Source organism: Mus pahari, chromosome 1 (assembly GCF_900095145.1).
Source record: "Mus pahari chromosome 1, PAHARI_EIJ_v1.1, whole genome shotgun sequence".
In the NCBI taxonomy this organism is placed as follows: Eukaryota; Metazoa; Chordata; class Mammalia; order Rodentia; family Muridae; genus Mus; species Mus pahari.
The window spans coordinates 138,191,910-138,216,982 of record NC_034590.1 but is presented as its reverse complement, the minus strand read 5'-3'; the positions used below and the strand labels follow the sequence as shown (position 1 = coordinate 138,216,982).

General features: G+C 42.9%; 1 protein-coding gene across 4 annotated transcripts in view; it reads right to left on the bottom strand.

The window, feature by feature from the left end:
• The window catches only part of Smarca2 (SWI/SNF related, matrix associated, actin dependent regulator of chromatin, subfamily a, member 2), a 173,087-nt gene that overhangs the window by 134,268 nt on the left and 13,746 nt on the right, over positions 1-25,073 (bottom strand). For all 4 annotated transcript variants that reach the window (XM_029543998.1, XM_021218452.2, XM_029544001.1 and 1 more), the window contains exons 2-5: positions 24,067-24,327; positions 19,907-20,036; positions 12,748-13,197; positions 2,815-3,076 (exon numbers count right to left, since the gene is read on the bottom strand). In XM_029543998.1, coding sequence (XP_029399858.1) covers positions 2,815-3,076; positions 12,748-13,197; positions 19,907-20,036; positions 24,067-24,291 — 1,067 coding nt within the window. In that variant the 5' untranslated portion in view covers positions 24,292-24,327. The remainder of the gene's footprint in view (positions 1-2,814; positions 3,077-12,747; positions 13,198-19,906; positions 20,037-24,066; positions 24,328-25,073) is intronic.

Sequence of the window (25,073 nt, the reverse complement as noted above, 5' to 3'; positions counted from 1 at the left end):
GAGAGGGTGGTAGAGGCCAGGCAGAGTCTCGGGATCAGGCAGAAGTCTGGTGAGGTAGCCCATCAACGGGAGCAGGAGAGAAAGGGTCTCCAAACGGCCTTTTATGAGTATGTAGGAGACTTAATGTAACCCCTTCCACGATAAACTTCATCTCTGAGGTTGAACAATGTGTCTTTATACAGGCAGAAGTCCGCTATTGTTCCATGACTAAACAAGATAAGGCATGCCCCTGAAATGTTGCCAGCACAAGTCCACTTTTTCCCAGATGGCCATGGAGAGATTTAGGCCAAAGGTCCCACCAGGTTTTTGGCAATCCCCAAACCACACGACTTCAGCTTTACCAAGGTGGACACACTTATCAAAGAGTAATAATATGAGAAACGACTCCTCAGCTACACTCTGATAGGCACTCGATTTAGAGTTGCTTTGTGGTGTTTTGTTTTGTTTTGTTTTTTTTGAGACAGGGTCTCACCATGTACCCTAAACTGGCCTTGGTTTCATGATCTTCCTGCCACAGATTTCCATATGCTGAGATCAGAGGCAAGCATCACCCTGTATCACAGTTTAAAGAATACTAGTAGATGTCATTTTTATTAAAATAGGAGAATGGGGTTAGTGAAATGACTCAGTTGCTACCAAATTTACAACCCTGGGCTTAATCTCCAGAAACCATATAACGGAAGGAAAAAAAAACAACCACAACAACTACTCCCATAGATTGTTGTCTGACTTCCACATCTGTGAAGTAGCTCAGATGTGCTATAAATAAAAAACAAACAAACAAATAATATGTGAATAGATGCAATAAAATTTAATTAAGAAGATCATATAGTTTACAAACGTTTTATACATTTAAATAGACAAGTAGCACTATTTAATACTTTGGAAGACAATCCATTCAAACTCATGCTTTTTAAAATGGCATTAAAATGAGATTTTGGGAGAGCCCTGTCATTAAAATCCTGGTAATAATGACAAAACAAGTTTAGGAGTCCACAAAGCAGTTTATCCAAGCACATGTGCACATTCATGCACATACGCACCCGTGGACACATACACACATGTACACATACACGAGGCTGAGAAAGAGAAAAAAGGCCAGTGTTACATAAAATGTCTAGGTACAGTGAATGTCTTCTGAGGGTAAATTGCCTGAGCTAAGAAAGCGTCCAGCATCTTTGCACCTTCTGGGCAGGGCTAAAGCATGGTAGATTTTAGGCAAGTTAGAATTTCAGGATAACCACATAATTCTGCTCTTTCTTATAACTGACCACTACCACTACCCCAACAACTACTTACGGCTTTGTTTATTCAACATAAAGAAGATATTGCATCTGATGAGATTTTCTGCCCTGGGTATCCTCGTGTTTGACTTTATGATACACTAGTTCTTATCCAAAAGACTGTGCCTGTCACTGATGGTAAATACCTGGCCCCGATGCCCAGGAAGCACAGTGACAAGCTGAGAATGACAGAAGAAATGCTCCCAATGATAATCACCAACAGAAATGAGAAAATAAAGTCATGTTTCCACTCCAAAAGGTGACCCACATCTAATACCTGGTTGCTGGGATGTCTCCAAAACAACTCCACAAACCAGTTATATTTTACTTAGTTCATAACAAGCTACATGCCTTTTAATAAAGATTAAGACGACACCTTTAAAGAGAACCCAAACACCGTTTCCTGGCTAACATTCTCTGTTAGTTTTCCTACCCACTTTGCATTTACTTCAAGTAACACTGGGAAAATGGTGGCCACCAATATTACTGAAAGCTTACAGAACACATTACCTTTCCCAACTCTATGAAAAAAAAAAAAAGACTATAACATTTTTAACATATAAGTCACAGAAAAAATGATGTAACCTGACCAAGGCAACAGAGCTGTTCCTGACAGAGCATGCGTCCGGGCAGGCCACAGAAATCAAAGCCTTAGTTCTTGCTGCACTCATTTTTTCATGGTTGCTAACCACTGACCTGAAGGGTCTGCTAAGTGACACCCGTGGGCCAAATCTTGTCCCCAGTTGCTTTTCTAAATAAAGTTTTGCTGGAACAGAGCCAAGACACCACAGTCTATTGGTGTTTTCCCACAAAAAGGACGGGGCTGCCTATCTGTGTCGAAGACATATGGCCCTGTAAAACATTAGATGTTTCCCATCTGGTCCTTCACAGGAAAAGTTTGCCAATGCCTAATTTAGATACAACTGTGTCAAATCAGGTGACTAGTGCCTGGATTCCAAGTTTAACTAAGGATCCCGTTTGAAGACGGATACCTAAGGCCGATCCCTAAACCCGGGCCAAGCTTTAGACTAAAACATGAGCGAATTAAAACATGGAGCACATTGTGCAGCGCTTAAGCAGTATGCTTCTCAGAACTGCTGAAACTGGCCGGTGAGCTGGACCAGAGTTCTGAAGGATGGACCCAGACAAGATATTCAACATGACTAGCTAAGTCATCGGTTGTTCCAGAACACAAAACGGACAATCTCATAATCCTAGTGTGAGGTGACATGCCCAGAGTTTCAGGAACACTGGGCTGGGCTTTTGATCTTTGTGTTCTAAGCACATGGCAAGTAGACAGACCTGGGTGGGTAAACTGTTTCTGGCCAAATGAAAGAAAATCAGTCTGTCCTATTCAGCAACATATAAGGACCGACCCAACGGCACATGAACTTACTCTACAAATGTTCTGAAACCATGGGCACAGCCTAAGTCCTCTTTGCCCTCTCTTCACCCCTCCCAGTGTCCCCATCAGGTCACTGCCCCATGAGACAAGTGTCAGCCCCTGGTCCTGGGAATGGCCTGGTGCTACCTGTACTCTCGTTCCTGCAGGATCTCCACCGGGTCCAGGCCTTGCGGTTTCTGGATGGGGCTGATGCGGCTCTGCTTCTGTTGCAGCTGCAGGACTGGAGATGGCTGCCCTGGGGCAGGCTGCTGCACGGAGGGCCCGGGCACCGCTGTGGCTGTGGGCTGGGCGGCGGCTGGGGGTGCGGGTGAAGGTCGGCCACTGGGTGCAGGTGTAGAAAGCTTCTGCGGAGTGCTCTGGCCACTCAGCAGCAGCTCCTGCCCGGGGCCTGTGAGACAAGAGGGACATAAGCAGGACAGGTCAGAAGGAAGGATCCCCCCCGATGGCCACACCTATCTCTTCTCCATCCATCAATTACCACCTAGGGTCTGATGCTGCCATGGTCTTAAACTCAAGAGTTGACTACTGGAGGGCACAAAGGAAGGAAAGAAATGAAGGGCAAGGGTGAAAGAGAAAAAGTGGCCTAGCATGTATCCCACAGGAAAATGGCACATAGTAATGAATATTGTCAAAAATATACACACCAAAAACAAACAAACAAACAAACAAACAAATAAATAAATAAATAAAATGACTCCTAGTTGTAATAAATCAAGGAAATGACAAAGCGGCTTTTAACACCACATTCTGCAGTAGGCTTGTTGTTGTTTAAGAATCACAGGTAGATTCAAACTCCAAAAAAGAAAGAATTCTACAATAATCAGATGCAATGGGTGTGGCCCCAAAGTCTCATTTTGCAAACTGCTGATAAGTTCCTATAAAACAGGCCTCTGTCCCAATGGGAATCCAGTGCCTAGGGCTAAAATAGCTAACTGGTCTGCTGGGAACTAAAAGAGGTTCATCCTTTCCCTTAGCAGTTCTGAAAGCTTATTTCAGGCTTAGTTATAGTGAATCCAAGGGAGTAAATCTTACTTTAATTACACTATTAAAGTATTTCTAAGGCTGGGTGTGGTGGTGCACGCCTTTAATCCCAGCACTCGGGAGGCAGAGGCAGGTGAATTTCTGAGTTCGAGGCCAGCCTGGTCTACAAAGTGAGTTCCAGGACAGCCAGGGCTATACAGAGAAACCCTGTCTCGAAAAAAAAAAAAAAAGTATGTCTAAAACTACTCAACATTAGAGGTAAAATATGCTCATTTACCCTAACAAAAATTAGCAAATATTAAGATTCAAGGAAGCCTTTTTTTTCTTATTATCAAACAAGGGCACGCAATCTTTAACCTGTTTCTGAAGCTTGGTATGGTGGCCTAGACCTGTAATTCCAGCACTTCAGAAGTAGAGGCAAGAGTTGAATTCAAGAGTTGGTGGCCAACCTGGGCTATAGGAGACCCTGTCCCTAAGCAACAAAACAAATCTTTAAATATTGCTGACTTCAGTTTCAGCCATTTTTCTGCATTAAGTTTTAGGAATTTCAATTAAGTGCTGGATACAAATCTAAAATAAGAGGGGCTTCAACTCTCCCCCAGGTGAGTTCTCAGTTTCCTTAAAACTGAATACAATTAGTGAAGGTACCAGATGCATTAGTACATTAAAAAAAAATAAACGAACACTCTCACTCAGCAGATGCTAAAGCTACAAGCAGAATTCATCCAAGTATTTCTTATATCCTTCCTTAGGGAAAAAAAATAATAAAGCCATTAAGCACAAAAATCATAGTCCAAAACTTCAGAGAGGCACAATAATTAACCACACAAAGGCATGCATTGTGGAAAAAGGAACACATTTCTTCAACTTCTGACAAATGTCATTTAGAGGACTTCAATGACAACCCAGAGAATGCCATAAGCAAACACGGTGGCGTGAGGAATGTGAAGGATCAGTGCAAAGGTCTTGGGGGAGCTTCAGCGTGCGTGTGTGTGTGTGTGTGTGTGTGTGTGTGTGTGTGTACACACAGGTACCTCTCTCCCAATAGCTGGCACACCTGTTTTTCTTTCTCTTGCAAAAATTAGGTAAAATTTCCCAAACAATATAGACCTAGATAAGTTTCCTTAAAACTGAATACAATTAGTATTTTTTTCTTTGTGTCCTCCCCTCCCCCAGCGTTTGTGTGGATACCCTTAGCTGTCCTGAACACAGTTCTGTACCGCCTCCTGAGTGCTGGGATTAAAGGTGTATGCCACCACTGGTCTGCTAAAGTTTTTTTCTTAAGCTAATTTATAGTCCTGGTATTCTTGGGGGTTGATTTTAAAAAGTTCTGGAGTGAAATTATGGCTCTTTATTTTTATGTCGAGGCTATATCATCATATAAAGTTGTTTTTTTTTTTTTCAACTAAATTTGTTTTGTTTTCTGAATGGGAGCTCTTTTACAAAATACATAGATCTTCATTATGTGTTTTATTTAGAACTTTTTCCATCCATATTTAAGAAAGCAATTAAAGCCCGGATTTGTTAAGCACTGGTATACATTATGAGGGGCAGGTTTTAGAATACCTTTCCCAAGAGGTTTTTAAATTAAGGAATGTGTTGTCCTTTGCATTGTCTTATGTATGACTAGTCAAATGACAGACAAAATAGATTTCTAGCACTTACATTTTTTTTTTTATTTTTAATTAGATTTATTTATTGGGGGGCATGCATCCTAAGTGCATGTATGGACATCAGAAGCCGATCTGCAGGAGTCAGTACCCTCCTTCCACTGTGTGGGTTCTGGGAACCAAACTCAATCTTCAGCCTTGGTGGCAAGAGCTCTTACCCACTGAGCAAAGTAGAATTAAATATCTTAGGGCCGTGGTCTTAGCACACGAAGTAACAAGCTAACTAGTGTCAGAGTCTCAGAGTGAGAACACTTTTTAGGAGAAGAAAATCTGGTAGTTTTTGGTAAAATAGTATTACAATGATTACCATAAATTTCACCCTCAAAGTATTTTCCTTCTTTTCTAAGTTCAAAAGATAAAAACATCCCATGAGTCCAGCACCAGTACACATTCGCTGATGAGTTCTGCACCAGTACACACTCGCTTGTGAGTCCAGCACCAGGACACACTCGCTTGTGAGTCCAGTACCAGTACATACTCTCTGGTGAGTCCAGCACCAGGACATACTCTCTGGTGAGTCCTGCACCAGTACACACTCACTTGTGAGTCCAGCACCAGGACACACTTGCTTGTGAGTCCAGCACCAGGACACACTCTCTGGTGAGTCCTGCACCAGCACACACTCTCTGGTGAGTCCAGCACCAGTACACACTTGCTTGTGAGTCCAGCACCAGTACACACTCTCTGGTGAGTCCTGCACCAGCACACACTTACTGGCTGTAGTCCTTATCATTACCATCAACCTCCTTTGTAGCAGAAGCACTACTACCTAGAAGTACAAAGGCAGGATTTAATGAAAAAAGATGTCAACTGGTCTTTTTTTGTTGGTATATCTCCATGATAAGGCTGATACGCCTAGTTAGCCTTTATCCCACTACACTGTCTGGTGATCTCATCCTTAATACTGAGCAACAGAGACCCAAGCATAGACTTACACATATTCCAACGTCTAGCTTAACAGCACTAGTAGGGGCTAGAGAACACTTGTTCTTGCAGAGGACCCAGGTTCAACTCCCAGTACCCACATGGTGTCTCACAACCACCTGTAACTCCAGTTCCAGGGGATCTGACCTCTCTCCTGACCTCCTCAGGCGCCAGGCACACACACACACACACAGTGAACACACATACATACAGACCAAACTTTCAGACACATAAAACCAAATAACTCTCAAGAAAAATGTAACATAAGGTTACCCTTCCCCCAAAAAGGAAGACAAATATTTCCGTAGCTCTATCACCCCACTGGCTGTGTGAAGCTGACCGACCGCACTGCCAAGTCCTGTGTCTGCTTCATCATCTGCAGAACAGAGATGGTGATGATGATTCCTCTTTCACTAAGTGGCCATAAGTTTCAGTAAGCTTATCTGACTACATGCTCACCGTTTCCTTTTTATTGATCAAGGATGGAGAGAATAATCTAATTTAATCACTGTATGCCACACGACAGACAACCCCATGACAAAAGAAAGCACTTCCGGAATCTGGGTACCCGATGAGCTGGCAACTTGGGGAGCTATTTTCTGGGCCAAATTTCAAAACATGTCTGCAGTTTCACACAACCCAGCGCAGATGCTCCTTGGGTCGGTGTACTCGCTGGGTGTACCCTGACAGCTGCTATCGGGGCTAACGTAGGAGCAAATTTCTATTTCCTAGCTAAACCCAGATTTATTTACTGTGTGGGTCTGTTTTCTCCTCTCTCTGACTGACTATATAAATACAGTGATTTACCGAGTCTGAGAAATTCAATGTAGCTTCCTGTACTTACACTCAGGATGTGTGCCCCATCTACTCAGCTCTGTGCCTGTCCTGCAGGATTTTTACAGAGAGCCCTGGGACTCAGGCCACAGAAAAAAACAAAACAAACAAAACAAAACAAAACAACCACCCACTGTGCACCAAACACCTGTGGTCTAGCTACCTAAGGCCTTTCCCCTCACATTCAAACTCAACACAAATTGAATTTTTAGCTTGTCTTTACAGTATGGTCTGTGTCCAAAATGTAATCTACTTCAGCCCTCATCTTAGGAACCAAAGTAGAATCTGTACTGCCTGGCTCTCCAGAAAGTAGTCCAATCCCATCCCATCTGCCGAGAAGTAACAAGGCAACACACTCCCTAAAACACCTGCGCCTCTGCCTCACCTACACAGCATTTCTGTGCCCACTCATCCCACTCAGCACACAGGGTGATTATGCAAATCACCACTCTGCATGAAAGAGAAATTCCTACAGGTTGGAAACAAAAAATAAATGAAGTAAAGAAGATTTAAACTGAGCATATCCAAAAGTTTCACAAGCATTTATTAAGAAGAGCAGAAAATAAAACAAAACAAAATAAACAAAAACCCACTTTCTTTTTCTACCACTCTAAGGTCTCTAAGGTGGTTCTCTCGCCTTCCCCAAACCACAACTTTTTCAGTTCTCATTTTTATTCCGCTTTAATCCCTAAAAGGAAAAGAGAATCAAAGTGTAAAGAGAAATGTGTCTTCATCTGGAGCGCTGCCCACATGAGCAAGGACAAGGCTCTGCTTGAGAAGTGGCCAATGCGTCCTCCGCTGCCCCCCAAGCCCCAGCCTCCTCCTCCCGCACACATGCGCAGTGTACAGGAGGGCGTCCGGCTATGGAACAATGTCACTTCCTGTGAGTTCTAGCTCTGGAGTAGGTTTGGGGAAGGAAGACCAACTCAGTGCTGTAGCATGTTCTCTTTGTTCATTAAATACACTGGGAAAGGGGACAGAAGGATGGAAGAGACCTAACTACCTTAGGAGAAGTACGTGTATTAAAATGTATTTATTTCAGGGTGTTTATGAGCAAATACACTTTTTTTTAAGGGGGAAGGATAGTTTAATACTGACTTTAAAAATCTTACCATTATTTAGGTTTATTCAAAATGTCTATAAAAAATGCCATTATCCAATAAAGTTGTCTGTCCTTCTATGTCAGATTTCTGCACACGTTTTACAGGATCAACGCTTGTGGCAGCAGCAAGGACAACTTGCTCTATTAGAAAGGAATATTTCCTTTTCTCTTTCACCCATGGTCGTCTTGTCCACTTGGCCAGAAAACAGGGATCTGCCCAAATGAACATTTTCATTTCTTACTAAGCATGACAGCTGGGACATACAAAAGACATGAGCGGTGGGTGATAAAATTAAGTCCTCCTGTTGATGGGGGAGGGGGCAACGGGGCAGGAATAGGCAAAGAGGTAGATAATTAAGAAAGGTACCCCATTTGTGGAAATGGCCCAGAAAAATTAAGGCACAGTTAGGTTCAGTTGACATGAAGTATTAGTTACAAGGATGTACTCAGATAACATAAACTTCACCATTTACATTTCACTACATCATTCCCATCATTTGGTGGAGAGGCTTCTCCGATGAAGAATTCAGCATCCTACTTTCTTCATACTCTGGAATATTTTCCTGCTCAGTCGAGGTCATTGAAAAGCTAATGCCTTTGGAGGCCTGTGACGTGGCAGGTGACACCCCAAGACATGCTTAATGCACCATGGATGATGCTCATTCATATGACAAAATCCCACACATAATGTTACCTCTCAGGAACTTTCACTTTGTTCCCTCTGCTCTGCCTAGGTGCCAGCTATCTTGATGTAACCAGCTGGCCTCTGCGTAAAACCTGGTTGTTAAAACCAGTCATGCTCAAAGATGTGGGAAGCAGAGACGGCCAGTTCTGTTAGCGGTGTGAAGTGGTGCCAGCAAGCTATGATCTCCACTCTTCACGCACAAGAGGGAAGGGCTCAGGCACCCCCCCACCCCACCCCACCCCACCCCACCCCACACACACTCTGCAGATCCTTTCCCTGGTCTGGAGGATTTGGGTCAAGAAGGAGCCCTTTGAGGGAAATAGTCAAGAATATGAGCTTGCAAGTCACAACAGCTAGGGTCTGGATCTGAATGCCCTCCATGCAGCAGAGGGGACACATACCAGGGACATGATAGAGCACCAGCCAGCAAGCAGGTTCTCAGTGTCTAAGTCACACACACAAGTTTTCCTTCTACTTGGCCAAGTTCTCTAGAGCTTTACATTTAGAGCTTTACAATTTTACTAAGGGTTCAACTTGTCATTCCCCAGCATGGAGTTTGTGGTGTCTTTTCCAAGGATACTGTTTGGGTCCTCTATCTATCAAAAGGCTCTCTGGTGGCCACACAGAAATCTGGCTATGAAATAATCTTTTCCTTTAAGAGCTCAACTCTAAACTGATAGCGCTGGCGCGTGCCTATGGTATTCAGAGACGGGCAGAATGCTATAGGTTCAAGGATAGCTGAGGCTATCAAAGAAAGAACTTGTCTTAAAAAATCACACACATGGGCTGGAGAGATGGCTCAGTGGTTAAGAGCAATGACCGCTCTTCTAGAGGTGCTGAGTTCGATTCCCAGCAACCACATGGTGGCTTACAACCATCTGTAATGGGATCCAATGCTCCCTTCTGGTGTGTCTGAAGACAGTTACAGTGCACTCATATAAATAAAACAAATCTCTAAAAAACAAAATCACACACACACACATATGAAGGAAAGAAAAAGAAATTCTATATTCTAAATATTTGTATCTCCTCAAATTCCTATGCTGGAATCTAAATCCCCAAGTAGGTGGTATTAGGAGGTAGAGAAAATGAAGCCATGAGGAAAAGCTCTCATGAATAAGACCAGTGACCATGTTAGAGGCCACAGAGTTTCCTCGCCCCTTATACTGTGAGAGGGTAGAGTACAGGTGCTTTCTGTGAACCAGAAAGCAAGGACTCACCACACGATAAAGTTGCCAACATACTAATAATGTTGGAAGTCCCAGCCTCAGAACTATGAGACACCAATTTCTGCTGGTTTTGTCTTGGGCTTCAATTTCATGATAGGATGTCATACACCCCAAGCTGGGATTCAAACTCATGATATAACTGAATATATGATCTTCAGTGATCTTTCGGCCCTCCTACAAGTGCTAGGGTTAGATAGTTGTCTGCCACAGCTGGTTTAAGACACCCATTAAAAATTATTAACGTTTTGTGTATCTATATGAAGTATATAAGTATGTGGGGGGGGTGTTGGAAGTCAGAAGGAATTTATGGGTCTTCTGTGTACTCTTTCAGACTCTGCCTTATTCCCTTGAGAACTGAACATAGAGTCCGACTGGCAGCCAGTGAGTACCAATAATCTTCCTGTCTCCCTACTAATCCCTCACCTCAGTGCCCAGATTATAGGTGCACACAACCACGCCTGATTTTTACACATGTTCTAGGGACTCGAACTCAGATCTTAGCAAGCACCCTTATCCACAGAGCCATCTCTCCAGCCACTAGACTCACTTCTAACGTCAAACCTATAACCCACAAGAGTTCATCTTCCTGGTGTCTCTAGTTTTCAAAACTAACCCTACCAGAAAAGAAACTCTAACTGGGAAATTAAAATATTTAAATCAAATACACTAATCGGAATCCGTTCTCCTTACCCTTTGTCCTAAACCTAGGACAAACATCCTAGTTTCATTGTTCTGATGGCTATTAGCTTGTCAGTTTACCCAAATGAGGGACAGCCATTCAGAGGAGATGGTACTTGTGTCTGGGGAACATTACAATCTCCACTATCTAAAGCCCTGATAGCTAAACCATAAGTTCTGTTAATCTAGTCCTTTTGAAAAACTTGATTGATTGATTGGATTGATTGATTGAATGATTATGAAAAGGGGCCATGTGTGCCACAGCATGTATGTACAGCGGGTCAGGAGACAACTTTCTGGAGTCATTTCTCTCTTTATGTAGTCATCTTTATGTAGGTTCTAGGGATGAAACTCACGGTCCATTAGGCTTGCGGGGTAAACACCTTCACCCCGAGCAAGATGCATACTTGAAATGCAACCTTCACAGAGGAGCATTTTAAAGTCCCTTGTACCTCTGAGTTCTACCAACAAGAAAGAGCCATGTCTCTATAAGGTCGTGCAGAGGACAACATGGGAGCCCTCTGTTATATAATCATAGCTTCTGATTTTTTTTTTTTTTTTTTTTTTGGGTTTTTCAAGACAGGGTTTCTCTGTGTAGCCCTGGTTGTCCTGGAACTCACTTTGTAGACCAGGCTGGCCTCAGAAATCCGCCTGCCTCTGCCTCCTGAGTGCTGGGATGATTAAAGGCGTGTGCCACCACACCTGGCGCAGCTTCTGATTCTTATCCCAAGGAGTCTAAGAAACAGGGTATGTGATCTGTTACCCTGATATGAATAAATGCTACCAATGTTTCTATCATTCAAAGCCTATAATGATGATGATGATGATGATGATGATGATGATATAATGATAGTCAGGTTTCCATATCTATGAGTCCCAACTCTGTAAATTCAACTAGCCACAGATAAAAAAACAACTCAGGGGCAAAATGCATCCATACTGAGTAGGTATAGACTTCTTTTTCTTTTCATTATTCTTTAAACAAGACAGTGTATCAACCATTCTGATAGCATTCATGTAGTAGTCTGTATTTCTCCTAAATAATCTACAGACAGTAAAGTACACAGAAAGGATATGCATAGTTTAAATGCAAATGCCTTACCACATTTCATATAAGGGACTTGAACATAACGGATCTCGGTATCTATCCACTGGGGTCCTAGAAGCAATCTGCTTTCAGACACCAAGGAATGACTGTAATTTGAAGGATAATCACACCTGGGAGATCTACTTTATATTCTCATGCCAGAAACCACGTTGTGTCCTCTGAGAAATTGGGAAGTGACTTCCTTCTGAATGGTGAGAATGAGATCTGTGACCCCACCTCCTTGTGGCTCTGTCAGAAAACTCAAGTCCTCTTTGAAGCTCAGTCACGGTAACTGCAGGGGGCTATTGTGGGCTCTACATCCCTGACCTGGAGATTCTTGCTTTTTTGTAAAATTTCCCACATTTTCAGCTTTCTTATTTGATATATATATATATATATATATATATATATATATATACACACACACACACACAAACACACATTACATCAAGTGCATAAATGTTATTCCAACAAACAAGGTAAGAAATAAATAAATCAACAAATATTGAAAGACTCAGTTGGGGGCCAATGTGAGCAGGGAGTTCTACAGCTGAATGCAGAGGAAATGAGGCTGCTTCCTAACTTGGAGTATACTGATGGGCTTTCAAGCAACCTTGTACATCTTAAAAGAGAATACAGGATCTTGGGTGAATGTGCTTCGTGTTTATATGTTTATGTGTTTTCTCCCAAGGTTCCCAGCTGGCAGGAGGGTCTCCAATTAAGAAACACTGCTCTAGGACTCTTTATAGTAGGAACCAAGAACCTTAGCCAAACGCAATGGCTTCTACTAACCCAGTGCTTCTGTGTGCAAGAGGCTGCTTATGCAAGCTGGACCAGAATGCTATTCATTTGGTTGTGTATTAACCTACCAGATGGTCGATTGTAGCTAACAAGAGCTGGCTGCTGCTGCTGTTGTTGCTGCTGCTGGGGCTGTGCCTGCGTCTGTTGCTGGGGCTGCTGTTGCTGCTGCTGGGGCTGCTGCTGCTGCTGTTGCTGCTGCTGCTGCTGCTGTTGCTGCTGCTGCTGCTGCATGCCAGGCAAGGTCCTTTTTCCCTGGACTGCAAGCTGCAGAGTTTCAGGGAGAGGCTGGCCCCTGGCCAACATTTTGTAAGCTAAAATCTGAGCTCGAAGCTGATGCAGCTGCACAGGACTGAAAGGCGAGGGACCTCTGTTAGGCTGGTTCATGGCCTGCAGATCTCCTGGGATGAGTGCCCCTGGCTGGCTCGGTGGCATCTGGGGTGGGGTTGGGCCTCCTCCAGATATAGGGCTGGAGACGTGCTCTGGGGCTCCCAAAGGAGACGGATGTGGTGACATATAACCTAAAATAAAAACATAATATCACAGGCTATAGCAGATGACTGGGGGCAGGGGGGTTAGTCTTGAGTACTCTAATAATTTCCTAGTGCAACACAACACGATAGAAACTTAAGGTATTAACAAGTTAACAATTACATATAATTTAGAAGTTTAATCCACAATATAGTTTTTCTATATTTTAAAACTATCTAGTAGGTACATTTAAAAAGGTCAAAGGAACAGGTAAAGGTAACTTTATAGCAGTTTACTTAACACCCACAAGACTAGCATTTCAAAAAAGAGCTACTGGGTATTCTTTGTTCATAATAGGTCTTTGATAGCCTGTATTTCATGCTCACAGAACATCTGGATTTCTCCAGCCACATCTCAGATGATCAATAGCCACTTGTACCCTAGAAGGCAAACCGAGTGGTTGTTAGACACCTGCGGGAACCTCGACGAAGGGCAGTATTCTACGTCAGAAGTAGCTCCAAGCCATTCACCACAACATGAAGAGGTCTACCACGGCTCTGTACAGAATAGACAGGGGCTTATGAAGAAATCAAGTATTATTTGCTTGATTATCATGCAAGCTGTGACTAACTGGCAATTACAGTCACTGTGCACTGGCTGCACACAGCCATCTCAACTGAGTTTGTCCAGAAATAGGCTAAGCCAAGGACTGAGAGCAGGTAATTTATATGGGAGGTGCCGGGACACCGAGAGGAGTATGGAGAGGTGATATATGGGAGGGAAGATAGCCAATTAAAAAAAAAAAAAAAAAAAACGCATTACCAAGCCAGCTGTTGCAGCAGGCCTCAAAGATTAATCCATTGCAGAAGCTTTTGGATACAAGATAAATAAACTACCTAGGCTTATTCCAGGGAGGGGAGTTAAGAAGCTAGAACATTTGACTCCTATAGTATGGGTCACTGGTGAAATCATTAGTCTCAGTAATGCACTGGGGGTCATAGGACACTATTCCACAGTAGGTAAGGCAGGCATCACCAATCAGAAGTGAATTAAGATGATGATGTCAGCCAACCAGGCAGGTGTAGGCACAGGAATGGCAGAAGGACCAAAGCACATTGGGGAGAGCATATACTGCCAATATCAATCCGCTGTACAGCCCTTTGAAGGAAAATTCTGTTCTTTATTTTCTGTGACTTCCTATTCTAAGGTAAGGCTCCAGAGGCTCAGAGAGAGTCACTCAATGTCACACAAGTAAATCTTTGAAGCACAGCTTGCATTGGTTGGTTGGTTGTTTTTGTTTGTTTGTTTGGTGGTGGTGGGTTGGTTGTTTTCTGAGACAGAGCTTCTCTGTGTAGCCCTGGCTGTTCTGGAACTCGTTCCATAGACCAGGTTGGCCTCGAACTCACAGAGATGCCTGCCTCTACTCCTAAGTACTGGATTAAAGACATGTGTCACCACCAATGGACCTACAGCTCAGGTTTTAAGATCCAGTCTGTCTGGATCTAACGGCACACACTCAATAATCTACTATATATTTTTGTATGTCAAAATACATCAGGTATTTAACATTTCAAAAATCTCCAGGTATCACACTAGGGAGAGCACGAGAAAGTAGAAGGCACCGACTTGGGTTCTAACATACCAAACTGAGGAAATGGAGAATATTTGTCTGAAGGAAGAAAAGTCAAAACACAGAGAAATTTCAAGGGAAGCATTTCAGAAGATGGTGTGCTTAGAATACCCTCAACAACCTACGACTGAGTGTCGTCAGAGGGAGACCCGAGATGGAGAAAGGCTACTACAGTCTCCTGAGATGGAGAAGTGGCTACTACAATCCAACAGCTGCCTTCAGTTCAAACAAAGGGCCAATTTTAATAAAAGTGAAGGAGTCCCAAGGCAGAACAGGACAAACACAGGCAAAAAGACTTGATCCCTTGACGAGCATGTGTTTGATGATTATTGTAAAGGTCACCGCAGGCCTGGCTACTAGGTGCAGGCTGTGTGTTTGAACCCACGTCACGTTTGTATAAAAGAGTTCCATGGTCACAAAGATCCAGAGGTGGGTGGCCCCCAACAGACCACCACCATCCTGAAGCCAGGAGAAAATAAATGATAGTTACTTTTATCTGTGGTTTTGCTATCCAGAGGGGGAAAAAAACAAATGAACACAATCCCCTGAAAAGAATTGGTGTTCTTCTATTAATTATTAATAACTGAAACACCACGTGGGGAACTCCTACCCAAGAGGGGGACTGCTGGGTCTCAATACCCAAATCCCTACTTCATGCGGGAGCATACAACATCAGAATTGGGGTTCTAATTCTAGTTAGCTGTCTATGTAAGTGAGCCCAGGAAACCTCCCTGAAGGCAGCCTGTTAGACTGCCAGCATAACTAACTATTCCACTTGTTACACTCCAATATGTTACTATCTATAACAATAAGTAGGGTATCAATAAGATTCTTAACTTCTGCCATTGATATTTTTTCCTGTTCATGAAGCTGATATTCACCCTTTAATTATAAGCTGATCAAAATGGCTATTCACTAAACATCTTTTTTTTTTCACAACTCTGAATCGAAGGGAAACTTACATTTTCATAGTAGGAAGATATGATACAAAGAGCTAAGATGAGTCATTCGTGTTCTGTTGCCCACCCAGTTTTCCTTGTTTTCTAAGCTGTCAGGTATAAGGTGACCACAAGTCACAGAATTCCCAATACAAGGTCTAAAATACTGGACAAACTCATATAAACTCAACTGTATAATGTAGCTTATTGAACCCATTTTTTAAAAAAGATTTATTTACTTAATGTTTGTGAGTGAGCACAACGTCTCTCTCTTTAGACAAACCAGAAGAGGGCATCAGATCCACTACAGATGGTTATGAGCCACCATGTGGTTGCTGGGAATTGAACTCAGGACCTCTGGAAGAGCAGTCAAGTGCTCTTAACTGCTGAGCCATCTCTCCAGCCCTTGAACCCATCTTTTAAGTCACAAATAAGGCTTTGCTATGAGGTTGAGCTAAGATCAAGTACACACTACAAAGATGTGACAACTGCATTGAACAGATGAACTCAAAACTCTGGAGGCCAAACAAAAGAACCTGCAACAGACAGCTGCAGAACGTAGCCCAAAGGCCTAGATATTGGACGCAGGTTTGGGCCTCAGCTTGGCACACCTGGGAAGAGGCAGGCCTTTGAAGATGTGATAACTACTAAAGAGTTAAATAGTTGGGGATGTGCTACTGATGGGGATATTAGGACTACAGTCCCTTCTTGTCTATCCGTGTCTGCTTCTGAGGTGCTAACGGGTAAGCAGGCCTCCTCTACTCCACTATTCTTTCTATAACTTACTCCGCCATCTCAGACCCAGGTTCACAGAGCCAAGGTGGACGGAAACATTTGCAATTGAGCCAATATATAAACATTCCCTCCTTCCAACTGGACTGTCTGGACTATTTTGTAACAATAATGAAAAGCCGACCAACACACCTGGCCACTGAGAAATCAACGCAGGAAAGCAGTGGTAAATTTGACAAGAAGGAAACTGGCAGAATAAAATTCACATGGAGCTGGGCGTGGTGGCACACGCCTTTAATCCCAGCACTCAGGAGGCAGAGGCAGGCAGATTTCTGAGTTCGAGGCCAGCCTGGTCTACAGAGTGAGTTCCAGGACAGCCAGGGCTACACAGAGAAACCCTGTCTCGAAAAACCAAAAATAAATAAATAAAATAAAATAAAAATAAAAAAATTCACATGGCAGGATCAATCAACAGAATAAGAAATTTTGCCTCAAATTTGATAGAAAGAAGCTGAGGATAGGAGGAAATTGTTTCCCAGAATTTGCAGAAGATGTTAATAGAATCATTCTGTCACTGTGACATTAAAAACGTGACAGTGGCTTAGCTACAATGAAAGGGACATTTTTTTTTTCCCCGACATGAGTAGCATCCCATAAAACTTGAGGGAAAACAGATTCTAAATGATGCATCAGCATAACATATCTTGGTAATTATCCTTAGTTGAGAAAACAGAGAGAAGAAATCGCCTCCGAATAAATATCCGTTCGTGTGACGACGACACTGGTGCTGCAGATACCATTCGTTTCAAAGCTTTCTTCCATTTACTCCTCCAAAAGGGTCACAAAAGTGGCAGGTTTCCTTCACCGGTCTTCAAGAGTCATTACCTCCTTAGTTTCACCTTGTCTTGGAGGGAAGCAATAAGTTCTCTCCAATTAATAACCTTAAACTTTTAAGTACTAATTTTATATACATTTTCTACATACAACATATGCATGTATTTAGATTTTATATATATATATATACACATTCTGTGTGTGTGTCTGCCTATAAAAGCATTCTTAGTCCACTGTGTTAAAAATTAACAATGTTATCATTGTGACCATGAGGTACACACGTATTTACTGAGGGAAATGGTTTTGCCTTCTAAGCAATAACCTAAAATACCCTAAACTGTGTTCTGAATTAGTTAAAGTTAGCAGCCTTCTCATCAATACTAGACCTCCCTATAGCTATCAGTTTAGAAAGAAGTTTCCTTCCACAATGGGATTTTTTTTTTTTAGATACATTCGATTACCAGGTCAAAATTCTTTTTTAGATCATTATGTAAAAATGGAAATGCATTATACCAACACTGTTGTAATTTGAAAACATTCCCCAGTCTACAGAACACTTTGCGATTTTATGAAATATTGCATGCTAGTTCTAACTCCCTCCATTGACTGAAGGTCCTCCTAGTTCCATGTAATTAAACACTGATATAATTGATATAAAAGCAGAACTACTTAAAAGCGTGGGGCGTTGCATGCGTGACTTGTTTCTGTATCTAACGGAACACGGTGTGCAGAGTGGTCGAGAGTGATAGAGAGCATTGCTGCCAAAGCAGGAGAACCCAGAGGTAATAATCCTAAAGGGGGAAGAGGAGTCAAGCTACCAGCGACTTTTCAGGAGAAGCAAATGTGAAACTGTTCTCAATTATAAAATTCAGGCGTCTTTATTTGTTCCTTCAGGGGCACTCACACAGCACCAGTCTGCTTCTAGAAGTCTGGCAAGGCCTGGAGCAGAAGAGAGTCGAAGCATCTGGGTTTAGGAGTTACTGCATGCAGTTAGTTCAGCCATACCTTCCAGGTACTGAAACTGAGGTCTCATGATCGCTATGAGTACACATGGCCCCCCCTAGAATTTAAATGATGAACCTAGAGGTGCCGCTACAATCCATTCTCAAACTTCTCCTTCCTATCCAGCAAAAGGCCTCACTCCTCTGATTCTCCTCCGCAGGTCAAGAAGCGTTCACCAGTCATCTGGGATGATTAGGCTTGCCTGCTACCAAGACTCTGATCAGACCCTGGGATGCTCAAGACCATCGATAACAGCAGAGGGGCACCCTAATGTCAGCCTCTGTGACCTGCTCATTTAGTTTAGAAAGAAAACAACTGTGAGCATGTTTCTCTAAATCCTCACAGCCCAGTCTTTGCTGTGGTGGACCCCATTGTAAATAGAGGAAAAACTGAAACACACTTAATTACAGGAAAGTATGTTTGACATATAAGCCCCAGGTATCCTGGAAGAAGACCCACATACCAGTGTCAATTGGCACTAGATTAATGCACAGGACTTATGTGCAAAACCAGCCAATTGGTGGTTCTGCATTCAGGCTGTGGGTATTTTAATGACTCTGAAGCAGCTTAATATTCCTTCAATAGCAGCAAAGGAAGGACACATGACACAGATGACACAAAGGAGAAAAGAAATTCACATACTGATTAGCTATGGTCAGGGGATGAATTGTGTTGCTACCCACAAAGAAACACTGATAGCCTGTCCTCTTCATCTGTGAATGCCACCTCATTTGGAAACAGGGCCATGCAGGCGTCACCAAGTTAAGATGAAGCCATACTAGATTAGGGTCCACCTTGATCAAGTATCAAACAAAAAGAAAGAGCTGGATACAGAGACAGCCAGTGAAAATGCCTTGTGGTGACAAAGGGGGCGGAGTTGGACTAGAGTATGTAAGTCTAGGAATGCCAAGTTTCATTGGCAACCAGCAGAGGTGGGAGGAGTCTCCTCTGAAGCCTTCAGTGACAGTGGCCTCTCCTGATACCTTGTTCAGGAACTTTTAACCACTAGATCTACAAAAGGATAAATTTGTTTTGGGCCACTAGGTTCACAATTATTTGCTATGGCAAGCCTAAGGAGACCTATAGAGTCACTGATTAGCAATGTCAGGTGGTTTTGTTGCCAGAAAATGTCACCTTTGACCCAGGGTGCGAGTGTCAACTCAAGGGATACAGGTGTTTGCTTCATCTTACTTTTATAGCTATGCTATTGGTGGTGGAGAGATCTAGATTCCTTTTTACTCTTATCAATTACTGGCTATGTATACTCAGAAAAAATTAAGGAAATTCCCTAAGCTTTAGTTCCCACAATTAGGATGGGAGTGACATCATTTACCTTACAAGATCAAAATAAGGACTCTGAATAAACGACACAAAGCTCCTGGATGCATGGAGCCGATAAAATTATTAGGACTTAGGAAATAATACAATTCCCCAAATGAATAATTATGATATCTTGTTGGGTGAAACGGGTGGTAGATACAGAGATATAGGGAAAGCAAGCTAACTGGGTTTAATCATCTTTAGACTCATAGGTTAAAGCTGTTTCTAAATTACTACCAGGAAAGACAGATATCTCTTTGGTATGGTATGAAGACAAAAATCTAATGTGCAATGGCCACCAACCTTGACTGTGCTGGTCCATGGGGCTCTGTGGGGGGCCCATTCCTGGGTGTGGTGGGCGCATGCTGGTACCCTTCATGGATCCACAGTGGACATCTTCTACAATCCCCTTGTCATGTATCCCATCCATGGGCTGAAACATGTAAAGGGTATCCATTAGAGACCTCTTTAAGGTACATTATTTCTAACAAGACTATCAAAAGCCACCCCCAAAGGCTTTAAAGATATGACACAACCATTCACTGTCCATCCTATTGACCTATATTTTTATACTTCATAAGTAAAAATAGGAAGAGATATTATACCAATAGGATCAGCAAAACCATCTCTAAGTCAAAAAATAAGGCTTTAGAAATGATTGAATTTCATTCTTTAGCCAATGTCGTAACCTCCCAATTAAGAAAAAAGTAGACAAAGGTCTCTCTCTCTCTCTCTCTCTCTCTCTCTCTCTCTCTCATACCTCTGTAAATAGCCTTGAATCCCGTTACATATTGAACTTATTCTGGAGTCCAAGTGAAGGCTATGGGAAATGGTTGAGGTGACCTATTTTCCTGGTCATTTTTCCTCACTGGAGGAATGAACTAAGGAAAGTTACAAAGTTGAACCAGAAGGTTCCATGGCAGTTGGGAAGAGAAGAACATAAGGGGCAGAGAAGCAAAGGGGGATGAGTACTGAAAAAGAGAGAGTGAACAGCAGAGAGAGATGCTGCTGCCAAGAAAGGGGAACCAGGAGAGGCTAAAAGGCACGGATTGGAAGTAAATACCAAGCTGGAGGATGGCACACTGGACCCGGGCCCCAGAGCATGACAGACATACAATAAATTGCTATTGAACTGATGTTAATCCAATCCAGAACCGGGCCAGGGAGCATGTGTTTGGAAAGGGAAAAGTCTATTCTTCCCCAAACTGTAATAGCAATTTTCAAAACAGCCTGAAAGGAACATTTCCAAGAGTTTATAAAAACCAAATGACTCCAAGCAAGAAAAGTATGAGTGTTTGCAGTTTGGGAGAAAAGAAAGTTAATTTCTGCAGAGTCAAAAGCATGCACTTGAAAAGAGGGAAATTTTTACCATAAAGAGGATGTTCAGAAGAAAAATGGGAAGAATCTGGTATAAAGAGTGTCAGTGAGTCTGTTAAGAGTAATAATAGAGAGGAAATCAAAGCCACGCAGCAGATGTATTTAGGCCGCTTGTTTACTTATTTTCAGTGATGTTGAAAAGCTGAGGCTCAGAGGGAGCTGGAGGAGGAAGACAAGGAACGCAGAGGCCTGAAAAGGGAGGAAGAAATTGGAGGCATCTGGCCAGCAGGTGTGCGCTCTGTGGGTTCACCCAGGTCCTCACGCAGAGAGCTATCTGAGGGGCTGCAAGGGAGGAAAAGCAGGGGGCTAAAGAAGCAAAAGGCTGAAAAAAAAAAAAGCGAGGCTGAAAGAGAAAACCGCCAAAGCCCACAGGTAAGACAAACCCAGAGCAGGAGGAAGCACACAAGCTCAAAACAAAAAAGAGTGCACTGGATATGAGAGATGTAAAGAACGTAGAAAAGCAACCTTGGGTCAGAAGAGATGCTCATCAATAAAACTGCCCAAGAGAAAAGCAGGATGGGACTAACCCTCACCCACATACTTAATTTTTAGATGCTTCAATCACAAAGGTTAGCTAAACATGTCCTCCACACTTTTCCTCGGGTCTTCCGGAGCTTTGGTAACACACAAAGTCTACAAGGGTAGAACACATCTAGTCTACACCTCCAAGTTACCATAACATGAGATGGTTTGGTGACTGCAGTATGTCAAGATGTCACCCCATAATAGGCTATGGGAAATAAGAGCTTTAGTTCCGTAGAGATTTGATGAGATAAGCGGGCATGGTGACACGGAGAAGGAAGGACGACTGGAGGGAGTTGATGGGACAGAGCGATGTCCAGGTCAGCAGGGAGGTACATGAGACTCTTATCTCAAGCAAACAGACAAGCAAAAGTGGGAAGGGACACAAATCTGGGAATACTGCAGATGCATTACTGAATAAAAAGAGGAATGTTTCAGAATAATAGAGATGGTATGGTTCTGTGATGAGGAAAAAAAACCTGTCTGTGCATACCTGTGTTGATGCTGTACCTATGACAGAGAATGGGGAGAGTGGCTCTGTGCATACCTGTGCTGATGCTGTACCTATGACAGAGTATGGGGAAAGTGACACGTGGAATGCATGTACAACTGTTTCCTTGGGTAATTATCTCCTTGATCTTGGTCCTGTTCCACTTTTTACAATAAGCACATACTACTTTCCCAATAATGAACTTGCACTTGGGCGTCCTAATGCCCTATCTTGAAAATGACTTAGAGTCCTATAAAATGAAGAAAGACCAACCCCTTTCTAAGGGCAATGCTTTTGTTTTAATCAAGTATCTTCTATCAAATTGTTTACCACAATGGTTAACTTACTATGGCACCTTGAATTAGCCACAGCTATCCAAATCACTTGGGTAAGCATAATTTCAGGGTTTGTCTCCTAAGGGGTTTTCCAGGTAGGGTTAGCATTTGAATGTAAACTCAAGAAGCAGAGTTCCCTGGCCTAAGTAAGCAGCAGGCATCATCCCACAAGAGCAGAGCAGGGGGACAAGGAAGGGTGAGGGTCAGGGGGAGGCCTGTCTTCTGACCCAGGCTGGAGTTTGTTTCCTGACTTTAAGGCTTACATGATTGACTGTTCTGATTCCCAGGCCTCCAGACTTGGATGGGAACTAAACCACTTCTCCATCCTGCTGCCTATAAACTGTGTGACGTGTCAGCCTTCAGAATCACATGAGCCAATTAACTCCTCAGCATAAGAACCTTGAATCTCATTGGTTTGGTTTCCCCAGAGATCCTGGATGTATCTGCTGCTAGGCATATGGATATGGATATCCTGATATGTGATATCATCTACAGGGGCAGAAAGCCTCTACTGGTCTCAGGAGACAAGACCTTCAAGTTAAACATGGTACCCTTGTTGGTTTTTTTCGGTTACTGCCAACCCTCAAAGCAAACAGTCTAAGAAGAGCTTTCTTTGTCAGAAAAGCTATTCTTAGTATCTCTTAGAAGGGCTCTGTGCTGAACAATACCCATGTAATGATCATCCTCCCGGCAAGTATCAAGGTCTCATAAACAGGGTGGCTGGACACTATTCTGGGAATGAACAGGATCTTCTGAACAGAGGATCCCCAAGGCCCCCACTGCAGCTCACTCAACACGTTGGCCATGGAGCAGGATTGCTGAGACTCTGAGACCAGCCTGACCGATCTATGCATCTCAAGAAAGCAATCAAGAATGAATTTCCCATGGACTCTTTAATTTTAATAAGGCCCTTTGAAAACATACTTTCTAAAGATTTATTTATTTGTGGATGTGTTTGCATGCATGCGCGCATGCTCGCCCACGCTATCTAGCGTGACACATACAGGGCAGCTACGGGCCAGTGTGAGCTGCCCAATGGTAGCACTTCACATACTCTCAGCTGCTGATCTCTCTCTCTCTCTCTCTCTCTCTCTCTCTCTCTCTCTCTCTCTCTCTCNTCTCTCTCTCTCTCTCTCTCTCTCTCTCTCTCTCTCTCTCTCTCTTCCCCCCCCCCGAAAGACCTTCAGAAGGCAACTTTTACCTTCACACTTGCAGATCTAGTTTTATCAAATAAACTTCAACATTTGTAGGGAGGACTCATTTCTAATATATTGATTTGTGAGTGATATAAAATACATGAAAGACGAGGGAAGGAAGTCTCCCTTACTGAGATACACGTTCACCAAGACAAAATATCTTTAACCCACCAATGCCCAAACCTGTCCAAATTGCATGGTGGACTTTTGTGTTTGAAAAAGACAACATCTTGACTACTGGGCCATCTGTAACAGTAAAAAGTACAGCAGTGGAAGTGTTTTACACCAGTTTGGGGGTGGTTTTTGTTTTAGATTGGGCTTGGTTGTGTGTTGGTTTTGGTTTTTATAAGATCCAGATTGGTCTCTAATGCATGATCTTTTTGCTTCAGTCTCTCAAGGGCCGGGATTACAGGAATGTTTTTAATAACATGCAAGTTAACATACATTTCTAGCTAGATCCTTATGTTACCCGCAGGAGAAAGCTCAGAGTCATCAGATGCCCGAAAAGACAGGTCAAGTGGGGGAGAGGGCACAGACGATTACCTTATGTAATTGGTGCATGCCTTCCTGTGGGAAGTCTGCAGAGCCCATCGTTGACAGAGGATGTGAGACGCTGGGAGGTCCCGGACTGGGACCCATCATGCTGTGCACAGAACCCGGGGATGGTCCTGGTCCTGGACTAGGCCCCAGAATTGGTCCAGGAGAGGGTCCAGGCCCCGGGGAGGGCCCAGGATGGGGCATTGCAGCTGGGTCTGTGGGTGTGGACATCTAGGTCTCCTGGCTCTGCCAGTTAGCAGAGTGACACTAAGTTGGAGAACAGGAAGAAAAAGAAAGAAAGGAATGTTTAAAACATGATGTTAAGGTCCAAATAAAACAGTTGTTAAAATCTGATGGTGCCATTTCTGTAACTAACATCAAACAGAACTGCCCAGCCTCCTCCAGATGTTTGAATGAATGTGATATATAACCCTGGGCTCAGGTTTTATGAAGAACACTTGTTTTAAAAAAACACATACTTTAAGTGATTCCCCCGAATGATAAATCACCCTGGATATAGAGAGACTCACTGGAGCAACTGAAATTTAACACATAAGCAGAATCTAAACAAGTCTGAAATTTATTACTAAACACAACAGATACTCTCCTTTATAGGCTGGCTTAGACACCTCAGAAGTCATTAAGCCCCCACTCCCCCCAACCACTGGAATAGAAGAAATCATTTGCAACTAAGTATCCAACCAAGACTCATTTTCATAAGCCAACAGGCAATAAAAACTTCACCAAGATTTCTAGATAGTTAAAAGGGGGAAAAAAATAAGTCCGTCAATTGATAATGAAAAGAGAAGTCTCAATTATAGAAAAGGAAGAAAAATAACACACATGGTGGCATGGGTCTTTACTCCTCCTAGCATTTGGGAGGCAGAAGCAGAAGGAGCTCTGTGAGATCCAAGCCAGCCTGGTGGACAGAGCAAGTTCCAGGACATCCAGCACTACACAGAGAAACCCTGCCTCAAAAACAAAACAACAATAAAACAGAGAGGGGGAGAGGG